At 44.7% G+C, this 14,210-nt stretch overlaps 1 protein-coding gene across 1 annotated transcript; it reads right to left on the bottom strand.

The window, feature by feature from the left end:
* Positions 1-6,176: 6,176 nt before the first annotated feature.
* Positions 6,177-12,109, bottom strand: COPRS (coordinator of PRMT5 and differentiation stimulator; the record flags this gene model as incomplete). Its single annotated transcript, XM_084238193.1, has 4 exons — positions 6,177-6,346; positions 6,958-7,175; positions 9,848-9,918; positions 12,011-12,109. 4 exons carry the CDS (start codon positions 12,107-12,109, stop codon positions 6,177-6,179), a joined length of 558 nt encoding a protein of 185 aa, XP_084094319.1.
* Between the last annotated feature and the right edge of the window lie 2,101 nt (positions 12,110-14,210).

The following is a 14,210-nucleotide window of genomic DNA, read 5'->3' as shown; positions in this document are numbered from 1 at the left end:
TCTGCCTCCCCGGGCTCCCTGGAGGCGGTCTCAGGTCTCCTAAGCAGGGGAGGCTTTGCTGAGTGGACATTGCGGTCCCGACAGACACCCAGGCAGGGCCTGGGGAAGCACCAGCCACTACACCTTCTCAATGACTCAACTGTCCCCACTGTAAATGCAGCACCAAACTAACTGGAGTTTGGGGTAATAGGGTACAGTCCCCAGAATTTCCCAGAAGGAAGACAACAAATACACAACACATCAGAACTGCCAAAAATACAGGCAGGCAACTTACCTATATGTGAGTGGCACAAGTCTGTTGGTTCCAACAAAGTACAGAAGTTGCAAATTCATCCAGACAGAAAGCAAAAACAAAAACAATTTCAGTGTTTGCTTCAGCAACACATATACTAAAATTGGAATGATACAGAGAAGATTAGCATGGTCGCTGGGCAAGGATGACACGCAAATTCGTGAAGCCTTCTTTTCAAAATCAGGAAAACCAACTCTTTTGTAATTGAAACAAAAAAATCAAATACTTGGGAATAAACCTTACAAAAGAGGTGAAAGACCTATACAAAGAAAATTATAAAACACTGTTAAATAGGAGACACAAAGAAATGGAAAGACATAGATTGGAATAATTAACATTATTAAAATGTCCATCCTACCAAAAGCAATATACAGATTCAACGCTATTCCAATGAAAATCTCAATGACATTCTTCAAAGAAATAGAACAAATACTGATGAAATTCATATGGAACCACAAAAAAACACAAATAGCCAAAGCCCTACTGATGAAAACAAAGGAGAAAGGAGGTATCACACTTCCAAACTTCAAGCCATACTACAAAGCCATAGTAATTAAAACACGATGGACTATTATTCAGTAATCAAAAAAGATAAACTCATGCCATTCGCAGCAATGTGGATGGAGCTAGAAGGAATTATGCTCCGTGAAATAAGCCAGAAGGAAAAAGAAAAAGATCGGATGGTTTCACTTATAGCAGTATTATAGGGGAACCAAATAAGACATCAGTGAAAAAAATAGTAACAGTGCAAAACACAACAAAGCAAAAACAGACAATTATAAATCAGAGACATACTGCAGGGGAGGAGGAGGAAGAGGGATCAGAGGGAGGGAGGAAAGAGCACAGGGGACTGAGGTGAAGGTGCACGGGTGCACTGGTAAAGGAAACTCTATGGGGACTACACCTGAGGGGGTGGGGGGAAGCAAATATTGTTTAGAAATGAACAATGGGGCCTCCCTGGCGGCGCAGCAGGTTGAATGCAGCACTGTGAAGTTGAATGCAGCACTGTGAAGCCTCTGCAGCGCTGATTCGATTCCTGGCCGGCCAGGGAGAAACCGACATGGCGAGGCAGACCTCTCCTGTCTCCCCGGCTGCTGCCCTCAGCAATGCTTTCGGTCCGTCTGCCTGAGGCCGACTGAGGAAATACACTGCTGAGGGGAGCAGCGGGCATGACAGGAGAGGTCGGCCACGCAGTGTGGGACCCTCCTTGGCTGGCCAGGATGGAACCGGCAACGCAGAAGCTGCAGACAGCTTCACAGCGCTGCGCTCAATGGCCTGCGCCACCAGGGAAGGCCCAATAAAAATAAATCTTAAAAAAAAAACTTTAAAAAAATGAATAATGTTGTAAAAAATAAAAAAAAATCATAAAAAATTTTAAAAAACAAAAAGTTAAAAAATAAAAATGAACAATGATGTAAAAAAAACAAAAAAATTCATAAAAAAAGGAAAAAAAACAATTTCAGCACACTGGCTGAATTAACCCTTGTTATTTTAAAGACTTTCTCTCCACCCAGCAGGTGGTCAGCACCCCCAGTTCCCAGCAGTTCTCATGCAGGTTTCTATTAACTTTGCCTCTCTTACATCTTGGGGGGTTCAAAAAGCAAAACTGTCATCCCTCTGACCATCCTAATTTCCCACGCTTGCATCTGGGCCTTCTGGTGTTCTCCTCACTTCCTCGTGCAGTTCAGATCATTGCGTGGCCATTGCTTCAAAGGGTCGCCCTGTTATGTTAGGTCCTCTGTATGCTCGAGGCATGTTATTTTTTGCAAAATGGTCCTGACTGCCTAGAAGCACCAGCATCTACCACTGAAGACCTAACTTCCCAAGGACACCCTGGGAGGCAGGATTCATATTGTGTCTGCTCTCTCTGTCTCTTCTCACCATCTTTCCTCTCATAACACAGGACATTTTTGGGGTGAGGGAAGTGGGAGCAGATCTATGCAAAAATCTCTTCCTCTAAATTTTTAAAGACATATAGTCTGTTGGCTTAAAACTCACCTGCCTCCTTGTCACCCCACCCCCCCAAAAAAAATCCCTTTTGTAACACAAAACGTAGAAAATTTTCTTGGCTATTTTCCACCCTGTCTCAAGCCTCCACTAAGGCAATGAACAAAAGAACCCACTGCCTACTTGCCTGGAGAGTGAGAGAAACAGGGTCCTATCTCAGATGTCATCCAACCATACTTGATAAATACTTTTTTACCCACCTTCCCAACATCCAAGATTCTCGCAATGGTCAATTGTGATTTCCTTCCTGGTAATTGATAATGTTTGAAATGTCAGAATAAAAGTTTATTTTTGTTCTTCTTCAGCAGTAAGTCCCTTCCTACCCTTATTTCTCCAGCAGCCTCTGTTCATATCTATCCCCCTCCCTTCCCTCCATTCTTCTCCCATCGCTGCCACTTTCCAGCCCAGCTCACAGATTCAGAGAGCACCTAGCCAGCAGTCACCACTGACCCAATCAAGAGAAACAAAAGTGCCAAACACAGAAGCTCACTATCTCCTAAAACGTGTCGGCCTGCCATGCCCACGACCCCACCCCTGTGTTATACTATGTGAGCACTTTCTATTGCTAATTCCCACATCCAAAAATACCTCATTAGGACCTCCCTGGTGGTGCGGCGGGTTGAGCACAGCGCTGTGAAGCTGTCCGTAGCCTCTGCAGCGCTGGTTCGATTCCCAGGCAGCCAGGGAGATACCCACATGGCGCAGTAAACCACTCCTGTCTCACCTGCTGCGCCCCTCAGCAGTGTCTTTGGTTCATCTGCCTGTTCTTCTCCCTACTCTGTCCATGGTGAATCCTCTCATGCTCCCACACTTCTGGCCTGTACCCCAGTTCTTGTATAGATAAAAACAAATCTTTAAAAAAAAACCCTCATTAGCCTTCATCTTACTTGTCCTCGCTCAAAGATCACCGCTCCCTCTTCCTTAACTCTTTGTTCGTCTGGTTTTCCTCCTCCACTGCCAATCCTTCCATCAAGACTTTAGCTGCCAATACTCCCCAAGAATCTGTCCTGTTCTGTCTCACTCTGCATGCTCCCTACTGAACAATCTCAGTCTCTCTCAGTGCTGTATCACCTACCAAATCCTCAAAGATACCCCAAATATTCCCTCTCCTGCCCTCCCTCCTCCTCCTTCTGATTTCAGACACACATATTGATTAGCCTGTTGATCAGCCTAGAAAACAAAAAGCCAGACACAGCACTAGATTGCTTATTTCCTACACGTGAAAGAATGTCAGGACTACAGAGGCAGACTAGATTGATTGCAACTCAATACAAAGGGAAATTTTTCTAACAGATAGCACTAACCAGCAATGGATGTGAGATGTGAGATCCCTATGACTGGGAGGGAGCAGAAAGGATTCCTGTACCGAACACAAGGCCAAACTAAGCTCTGTCCATAGTCTCTCCCTCTGAAAGTGATACTCCTCAGCTCAGCATTCAGAAATAGGGATATAGATGGGGTTTTTTTTTCACTTTGTTTAGTACCTAAAATTACAATTCTTCATTATATGACACTGATTAGATACCATCAAAGGTATTTCCTTTTTATTAAATTATTTAATAACCATGATGTATCAAATAATTGGTATTACAAACTCATTTGTCATACACTCAAGTTTTTAGAAAACAAAATTTACTTGGTCACTGGTTGAAGGCTTTCAGATGAAAGCCCAGTTGCCAAACTCATTATTGCTTCTGGATATTTCTCTGTTCTATTCCTTTCGGCTGTTTTTAAAAGTAAGTGAACAGAAAAGGAATCCTACCTAAATCCTAATCTGATTTAACAGACTCTTTGAAGGTATTCTCCAAATACCTTACTCTTGCTTCGTCTGGGATGTTATCAGTCAAATCTAAACACTGCAAGGCAAATACTACTGAACCATTTCATAAGATACTGGAATTTGTACCTGTATTTGCTGAACCTATTTGTGCTATGCTCCAGGCTATAAAACAGGGGTGCTAAGGATATGACACATGATCCTGCCCTCCAAGAGCTCTCACTCTGCAGGCCCCCAAACTAGTGATTATAGCAGAGGGAGGCAAGGATTGTGATGTCTGCTAGCTAGAACAGGCAAGGCAAAGCAGCAGAGGCAATTGTTTTAGAATAACTTGTCTTTAAATACCAAAACACCAAAGCTGTATTAAAATCACAAAAATATGAAAGCAAATTGTCTACACCTCCATCATCAGTAGTTTCCATTTGTCCATATGAATCTATTACTTGCACATGCAGTTTTTTCCTAATTGTAATATATATTATCAATATATATTATTAGTATTTTCCCATTTCACAGATTTTTTCTTCCCCTACCTCACCTCCTCAAGATAACTGACAGTCACAACCTGGGGAGTTGTTCTTCTACCTCCCATGGGGCACCATAGCAATATTTATTGTTTTTATTTCATTTTATAATTTTTTACACCATTTTTCATTTTTGTACAATATATGCATTTTCATCTCAATTATAGCCCCCGTGAAATTCCCACTACCCGTTCACCTGTGACATGGTGACATGGTTCCTTGTGCTCTCCCCACCTGCAGAATGTCTGTTATTATAATGACTAGCCCCCACTTTTCTTGTTCTCCTGATATACCCAATTTTCAGCTTTGAAAACCATTCTAATGTCTTTATTTTTAACTTCAAGAGTTGAATGTAATGACTCTGGCTAGGAGAAGTGTCGTGGGCAACACGTCCGGAGAGGACCACCTTAGCCATGAGGCCCGTCACAGAAGGCCACTGCTTTCCCTCAAAAGGGTCTGCCTTCTTCACACTCTGCTGGGACTCTGAAAAAGGTTTCATTTAACTGCTGTGGAGTTGACTCAAATTTTGGATTTGAAATTTTTTCTGGGTTCAGCTTCAACAAGGAGGCGGAGTGGTGTGAAAGGATTCCTTGGCCTTCCAAAGTGGGAAAGGTGGCGGCCTGAAGCATCGCAGCTTTGCCCCTAGGCTCTCACATGCCAAGGGCAACCAAGGCAAACAGACTTCAGAGTTATGTGTGGGTTAGAGGCCAGTTCTGCTGCTTCCTGACTGGTTGATCTTGGAGAGGTTGAAACATTTTGAGTCTTATTTTCCTCATTTAAAGTCCACCTCAAACGAGGTAAATAAAAAAAAGTGACTTCATAAAATTAAACAGAAAATAATTTTAAAACATTTTTGCCAATTGGGGGTTATACAATTGCTGGTTTAATTAATTTGCCATTTAGCTTTCCTGCCTGCAAAAAGTCCTCGTTAACTAAATAAATGTTCGGTTTGCCACCAACAGGAATAGCAATCAGCCACAAAGACACCAATGTCTTCAGGATTCCAGCCCCTGCCAATAACTGCAGATATATAAAAGCAAAGCCATATAATTTTAAAATGTTATATATAGAATTATATATTATATAACATACTTTGCTTCTATCTATCTGGCAGCATCAACAATATATGGTATATATACAGTATATATAAGATGTACATTCCATTTTTATAATTATAAACTTTATTTTCTTTTACAGAGTACTTTTTAAGTCTTCAAGTACCTGATCCTTAAAATGCAAGTCAGGCATTTTAAATGAAGGAGTAAGGCTTTGCTCAGAAGTATCTAATTAAGGGGGGGGGTGGGGAAGGTAGACAAAAAAAGCTGGTTTTTTCCACCTTTATTTATAAAGAACACAACTTCTCCTGACACAGACACAGACTCACACACTTCAGGAGGAGCTCATTAAAAACAACAACAGAAAGGGGGACAGTGGTGCCTTATTTAACACAGAGTGTGTACCCAACTCTGGGATCACTGGGAATGTTTCCTCAGACATGACTTCGCACCACAAAGAAAGGAAAAGACCTTGGACCAGAGGGCGCACCTACCCACCAACCAGGCAAAAGGCTGTACACTCAGTCTTCCGCATCATCAAACTGTCCTGTTTCAAAGACCATCTTGGAATAATGGGGTATCAGTGGAGGTGGATGGTGCCAACTGGGGTCATAGATCATGTCTCCTTGTGGGGCACAGCATACCCAAGGTTTGACCTCTTGAGAAATGCAGCCCTGGATGTCCTCGGCATCTGCAGGCAGTTGTAAAGGACAGATTAAGGAAGGAGGGAAGGTGAAAATGGAGCACCAGAAATGTCTAGGGGACAGACATTGCACTTTGTTTAAACACATGCTCAGACACACACAGAGACACATACACACACACACACACACACACACAGAGTCCTCCTTTCCTGAAGAACCACAAGCATGTCCATTTAAAGCACAACCTGAAGCTGTGCTTCTTAGAGGAGCGAGCATTCTTAGCAGTGCAGAGGAAGCAGCTGGATAGCAAGGCCCTTCTGTCTGCACCTGCTCTAGTCACACAAAGATACTTGGAGAGAGTAACATTGTCCCAGTGTTAAAACTAACTGATACCTTAAGGAGTCAAATGCAGAATTTGCAAGTTATTTATTTTGTTTTGTGGTTTTTTTTTAAGATTTATTTTTATTTATACAAGAACTGTGTATAGGCCACAGGCTAGGGAGGTTGAGGATTCACCAGAGACACAGCTGTCCTGCAAATTTTCGTGCTGTCACAGACATCAGGCTGGGCTCACAGACATGCATCCCTCTTCCAAACTATCTGCCTCTAGAGGTAATCTGGCTGGAGGGTCTCAGAACCCCAGAAAGCCCACACCTACCATAAGGATTCCCTTGATCTGCTTTCAACTCCAGGTCCCAGTCCTCAGTAAAAAGGTCAGAGGCCTGTTCCTTGGGCGGGCGGCTGGAGACCCCTTCTGACAGCTCCCATGTACTGGGCTCCCCATCAGAATCCTCATCATCCACAGCAAAGCCTTCTTCTTCTGAATGGGCGTCCTCAGCACCCGCAGGACTATCATTAGAGACGCTTTGTGCTCTGCTGGCTAAGAAAGTGACCAAAGGGAGAAGGGTCAAAAAACAAGCAGCAAACCAGATCCAGCAGACCCAGGGGGCTTGACAAATTTCTGGCAGACTTACTAAGAGCAGCAGTAAATGGTGCAGACAATGCTTTCACCACCTGAGAACTATGTTCTGTTTACTTTTTTTTTTTTGGGGGGGGGGCGTAATCCAGAGAGTCTTATTTTTTTTTCACACCTATCATGCCATGAATTCACAGGGAATGGGTCTGGCAGTTCAGCGCCTCCCTGGGGGTTGTCACCAAGTGTGCCTCTTGGGGTGGGATAGGCTGGTGCTTCAGTTGAACCCAAGCACCTTTCTCTTTGGCTTCCTTGTTTTCTGATCACTTTCTTTTATATGTTTCAGGAAGCGCTCTCAGCTCTTAGGGCGCTTAATATGCTCAACACCAACAGTAATTCTCTTGGTGGGAATCTTGCCCTTTACTTGCGTGTTCACAGCAATGCCAACTGCATGCCAGGGAACACTATAGACTCTTGAGTTTTGCCATGAGAACACATGTGGGGCATTCCTTCTTGAACAGTGCCAACCCCCCACCAACCCCCGATGTCTATAATTATCACCTTTCTTGTAGATTTACAAGTATATGACCAAGGGAACAACTCCGCATTTTCTCAAAGGCCCAGAGAACATATAGTGGGGGCCTCTCCTTGTTTCCTTTGTGTAGGTCATTTGACGATTTACTGGAAGTTGGTGGTTCTGGCTGAAAAAGGCTATTTACATTTTTAGATGTAAATAAGATGCTTTTGCCACAAGTAAGACATTAATCACCAGGTCCTGTAATCCACACAAAAAGGCAGGCACAGTTTATATGTCTGGGTAGTTTACATGTCATTGAGGCAAAGGGCCTCTGGCAATGGATATGCTTTCACCAAAGGAGCCTGAATTGAGTTTGCTCTCCCAGTCTTCCCTTCATCCTTGAGGAGAGCATCCAAGGAGGTAGCGAGAGGAAAGCAGAAATCATCTCACAAAGCGGCCTGATACCAGTGACAGAGGGAAGGTACATTTTCAAATGGTCTCAAGATAACAGGGAAAAATTTGGGGAAGAAGAGCAATGGATACGGTGCAATGGGGATGCCAGGTCAGGGGTGGGAAAAGCCACAGTCTAAACCAGCCACCAACAGTGTGACGACAGAGTCAACTAGCTATAAGCAAAGAGTTCAGGGGGTGGGTGTGGAGCCAAACTGCCTGGGTTTAATTATAATTAAATCCCAATTCTGCCAATTACTGCATATGTGATTGAGCTGAAATTCACTCAACCGATTCCTCAACAACATAAACACAGAACTGCCATATAACCAGCAATTCCACTCCTAAATGTTCACCCAAGAGAAACAGGTATTAATGAAATGCATCTAAGCACATTCAGAACAGCTTTCATAATCACCAAAAGTCAGAAAAACCCAAATGCCTATCAACTGAGGAACAGGCAAACAAACCGTGGTGTAGCCCTAGGATGGAAGTATTCAGGCATAGAAATGAATGAAGTACTGACACCTGCTACAATGTGAACCTTGAAAATACTGTGCTGAGTCAAAGGCCAGCATAAAAGACCACAGCATACACAATGCTATTTCCTTGCAGCTCACAGTTGTCTACCCAGAAGAGGTAAATCCATGGAGAGAGAGCAGATTATTCAAGGAAGGGAGAATAAATATCACTACTTAGTGGGCATAGGGTTTCTTTTTGGGGTGATGAATAGCAGTGGTGGCTGCATAAGAGGGCAATTGTGCTAAATACAAATTGTGCTTTAAAATTGTCAAATGATACGGCTTGAGTTCGATCCCTGGCCAGGAAGCTGACCCACATATGATGCAGCAGACCTCTCCTGACATGCCCACCACTCCCCCAGTGTATTTCAGGGGAGCCTGTTCTGCTCTCCACTGTCTCTGATGAATCCTCTCACCCCCCACAACTTTGGCCTACACCCCAGTTCTGTAAAATGGAGGCAGCATTGTGGTGAGAGTTAAAAGGAAAAGGAAAAACAAAACACTTAAGCCTGGCTCACCTTGAGTAAACCATTCTCATACTTGGTGCCTGATCTGGCCCACAGTGTCCTGCATAACCTGTGCTAATAGTCAAGCTCTATAAAATAGTCAATGCTGTCCATCAGGGCATCATTGTGGCTACCAAGCACTTGAAATGTGGCTAGTGTGACTAGGTACTGATTTTTTTTTCCGCTTTGTTTAGTTATAATTCAATTTCAATAGCACTGGCAGCTAATACCTATTATCTTTCTACAGCCGCTTACCTAATTCTCAGAACAACCTCCTGAGATAAGTGTTTTAAAGATAAGGAAAGGACAAGTGATTTATCCAAGGCCACAAAACTCAAGCTCAGGACTCTGTGACCTAGAGCTGGAAATGGAAACAATTTTGCCTGGCTCCAAAGCTCCTTCCGCTATCCTAAGCTGTTTTTCTCAGTAGAAGGGATGGGTTTGGACTTAAGTCCAAACTTGCCATTAAGCAAGTTCCAGGGATTCCAAATGAGGGCACTGTTGCCACAGTAGGCAGAAAAGTCAACTGCGCAACAAAGAGAAGGGCTGGCTAGACAGAGAAGGTAAGTAAAACACAGGGACCATTCCTCTCGCTGCTTGCCCCGCCTTTCCCAACACCCACCCCAATCTCTGCCTTCTACTTGCCTAGTCTATCTGTGGTCTTCTCAGTCTCTCTCTCCCGATGAGAGTGGTCCACTGAGGCAGAGCCAGCCTGCAGGAAAAAGAAAGTCCAAAGACTTGAACATCTGGGGTATGCCGGGAATTAAGCTATTGTGTCTCAGCCCCCAACCCAACGTCCATATTCCCCTTTTTGATGCTGGGCTTGGATTCTGCAACCCATAATTTTGCTCTGCCCTGTCAGACTCTGGCACGGCTCCTTCTACTCCGGTAGGCATCACCCCAGCGATGCTTCTTCATCCCTTGCAGCAAAAGTACCTTCCTATATTGGCTGTTGAACCCAGTTTTGTTTGCCAAAGCCTCCACAACCAGCCTCATCCCTGGACCCTCTCTTAAGAGGTCTGAGTCCTGGGTCCACAGCACCCCCTGGATCAGCACACACACACCCCTGCCCAACAAGAGGTTGTATTTTAGCGCTGCAAAGCCTTCCCTCTGAGCTTTTACATTTAAATCATCCCAACCTCAGCCCTGGGTTCCTTCAGCCCTAAGGTGAGGAAGTTTCTACCAGCAACCCGCAACCCGAAGGCGCTTCTATCATGTTGACTTTTTGTCTTTCCAGTTACTTTTTTATCTATGTAACAACTGATAGTCTGTCTCCTGACTGATACAGGGGGAGAGCAGAGCTTAAGCTCCTTTGCTGCACTGAGGTAAGCTTCCCCCCACAGTCAACCATCACCCTGAAATTCTATCACCACCAAGACCTCTTTCAAAATGGACAAGAAGAAAAAAACAAAATCAACAACAAATGTTGACTGCCATTAAGGAAGTTTCAGGGATTCCAAATGAGGGCACTGTTGCCACAGTAGGCAAAAAGCAACTGCGCAGCAAAGAGGAGGGCAGGCTAGACAGAGAAGGTAAGCAAAACACAGGGACTATTCCTCTCGCCTCTTGTCCTGCCTCTCCCAACACCTACCCCAATCTCTGCTTAAGAGATTGGGGTTTATGATAAAATAACACTCATAAAAACACCTAGTATGTAGCAAATCCACCTTCTTGGCCCCTTAATCTAAACTGCACTTGGCACCTGCCCAATTAAGCAGATGATCTAGTCACACCTGGATTTGATGAGTCAATTCCACCTGAGGCCATGTGGTGGGGGACCTCTCACCTAGGCCACTGCAGTGTCCTCCTACCTGCCTCCCACCCATCTTGCCAAGCCTTAGGGTGATGATCCCTACTCCACTTAAAAAAAAACAAAAACCTTTCCATCGCCCCTCCACTGCCCAGCACTAAATGAATCATGGCATCCTCACCTCCCCCTCACATCTGATCCCAGCTCTCAGATCCAAATCTTTTGTCCAGTATTTCCTCATCTCCACACCTTTGCAGGCACCTCCATCCTCACCCTGGGGAGGAAATGCACATCCCTTGCTATGCCCTGTCAAAATTAGTCTCTCCCTATGTGCATTTCGAAGTATTTTTAAGACTATGGCTACATTTTTCTTACTTTGGTTAGCTACTATTTGAGATGCTTAAACAAGCATTCCTTTTCTCCATCTAATTAACAGGCTTGTCAATCGTGGCCAGCACTAGCTAGCCTCTGGCTTAACAGCAATAAACAGAAAGTTCCTACCCTCCAGGAGCTCACCATCTAGCAGATTATTGACTGCAAAGAAGGACAGGTGACGGATGTAAAACGGTCTTTGCAAAACCAGGAGCTGTCTGATGCGTAAATGAAAACAAGTTTCTGGAAACCCCGCATCAAACCGGCCTTTTGGTTTCAGGTAAATAGAAAAGGAGAGAGCGCTTGAGACAACATCCAGGTTATTGATCATCCCCACCAATGAACATAGGTCCTTCAGGGTAAATCCCTCTCCTCTCCGCCCTCACCTGACCCCTGCCAAGGCCCCCAGCTGCAAACCCCAGCCCTCGGTCATCAGCACCACCTCCCTTTTCACCAGTACGCAGAGACGCCCTCGGGGCCGAGAGCTTTCCCCACCCACGCCCTCCGGGTTCCCCACCGCGCAGACCCGCAGCTCTCCGGCCGTTTCCAGCTAGAACGCGCGCCCAAACGGCGTCCCGCGATCACCCGGCCAACTAAAGCGCCTCCCCGGCCCCGCGAGCCCCGCAACTTCCCGCCCCAGGCCGCAGGTGGTGGCCGCACCCGGCCCCAGCGCGGCGCTCACCCCCGGGCTGGGGGGCGCCTCCTGCGCGCTCAGCAGCGGCGGGCCCCGAGGCGGCTCCGCGGCCCCCAGCGCCTGGGCCCCGGCGGCCTGGCGGTCCATGCCCGGCGGCCCGTGGCTCGGCGCCTCGGACGCTGCTTGACCACGTGACGCGCCGGCCCGGCCACCAAACGCCGCGTAGAGGCCAATCAGCCTGGGGTGCTCCCTCCCGGCCGAGGGGGGCGGAACACTGGGGTCACGAGGAAGCCAGGGGCGGGCCGGGGCGGGGCTGGCAGGCCGGCGCGCGCCGGAACAGCGAAAGCCCCCTACCTACGGGTCTGGGAATATCGCTGATGCAGATCCCGGGGTGGACATATTGAGTCTGGAATGGCAAATGTTTTCCCTAACCAACCATACTGGATGTGCTTAGGCTCCAAAACCTGTCATTTCTGTTAGTATATTCTATCACCAGGGTCTACCTGATAGTGAATAAAGCTCAGCTCTTGAAACTTTTAATGCAATTGTAGCTCCAACCACATTCCACCCTCTTCAACAGATTTCTTTAGAACTCAGACCTGAATTAGCCTGTAACTCATCCTCAGATAGATGTGGCGACTCAGCAACCCAGTAATTCTCCATCTTTAATGCATTAGAAGCCGGATAATCAAAACAAAATTCCTACAATGTGCTGGACACCACATAGGATAGGACACGTTCACAATTTGACCTGCGTACCCATCTTTCAGTGCTCAAAGACTGGCACTCTACAACCTAAAAGTGGCAGAAGATGGGCAGGGCCTGAGATGGGGATCAGCCCACCTCTAAAAAACTTCCCGTAGCCCTCACTTCTCCTATCTCCTTCCAACCCCCAGCCCTCACCTCCCCCCCAAACCAAACCTCTCAAGGTGTGTAATTGCATAAACATCTAAGTAGCAGAAAAGCTGGAAACTAGGATTCACTGCTTATAGGACCACCTTTTGACATGCTGTTGGGACATCAGAGCATATTCCTTCATCTCCTCAAAGAATGTGTTTATATATAAACTATGTATTTCCTTTTTCTCTATGTAGACTTCACTACCTGAAAGAGAATGTGACCAATTAACGTGGGCTGTTCTGACCCTTAAGTACATTTCTCCCACTCTAACTGGATCTAGATCAAACTGCCCAACAGAACCTTCCGTGATGGTGGAAACTCTACTATAATCTGTGCTGTCCCATGGTAAACAGCACTTGAAATGTTGCCAGTATAAATGAGAAGCTGATCAATGCTAACTTAAACTCACCCAGGGACTAGATGCTTACATCTAACCTCACAGCTCCAGTGAACTAGCTGGAAGTATTTTCATAACCTGCAATAGTGAGAACTAGATACAAAGTTGAGCCACCTTCACAGCTTTGCTTTAAGAAGCCACCCCCCCCCCCACTGCCTTCATCTCTTAGGTGCAAAAAAGCATCTTTTTCCTAAGATAAAAATGCCAGGAAAGTATTTGGAATGTTAAGCTTCCTGGGACTTAATGGAGGGGAAATAAGGGTGACTTTTCTTATTTTAAAGCAAATGACAAACAACATTTAGAGTACAAAAACTCAAAATAAAAATGTCCTCAAACAGGCTCTAATATACACAGAAATCTAATATAAAATAAAGATAATATCACAAATCAGAGAGAAAAATGACCACAAAGGTTGTGGAGAAATTACTTAACTGCTTGGAGGACAAAAACGAGCTGTCCTCAGCAAAAGGAAGGGTTTTCAACAACACAAATCACATACACACACACACACACACACACAACCGTTTGGATATCAAAAAACACTATGAAATTTTGAGAAACCTGATTAAAAGGATTTGCAATAAAGAAACAAAAGATGAATATTCTTAATATATTTTTAAAAACTTAGAAAAAGTCCACAAAATATTCAAGGACATCCCAAGACAAGAGAACCAGAAAAACACAGTAACTTCACTAGTATCAGAGAAATACATATTAAAACAATATCAGTTTTCACCTATGAAAATTATAAAAATAAAAAATATTACACCCATACAGGTAAAAATGTTGACATTTTCATACATTGCAATTAGGCAATATATATCAATATCTCTAAAAATAGTTATATCCTTTAATCCAGTAATTCTGTCAGATGTCAATCTCCTACGGAAATAACCAGCAGAAATAGGAATAAAGGTTCACAAGAATCTTCATCAACATCATTCATAAGAA

Source organism: Talpa europaea (genome assembly GCF_964194135.1).
Source record: "Talpa europaea genome assembly, chromosome: 7".
Taxonomy (NCBI): Eukaryota; Metazoa; Chordata; class Mammalia; order Eulipotyphla; family Talpidae; genus Talpa; species Talpa europaea.
Note: the sequence above shows the minus strand (reverse complement) of the source record. Positions and strands in the feature narration are given on the sequence as shown.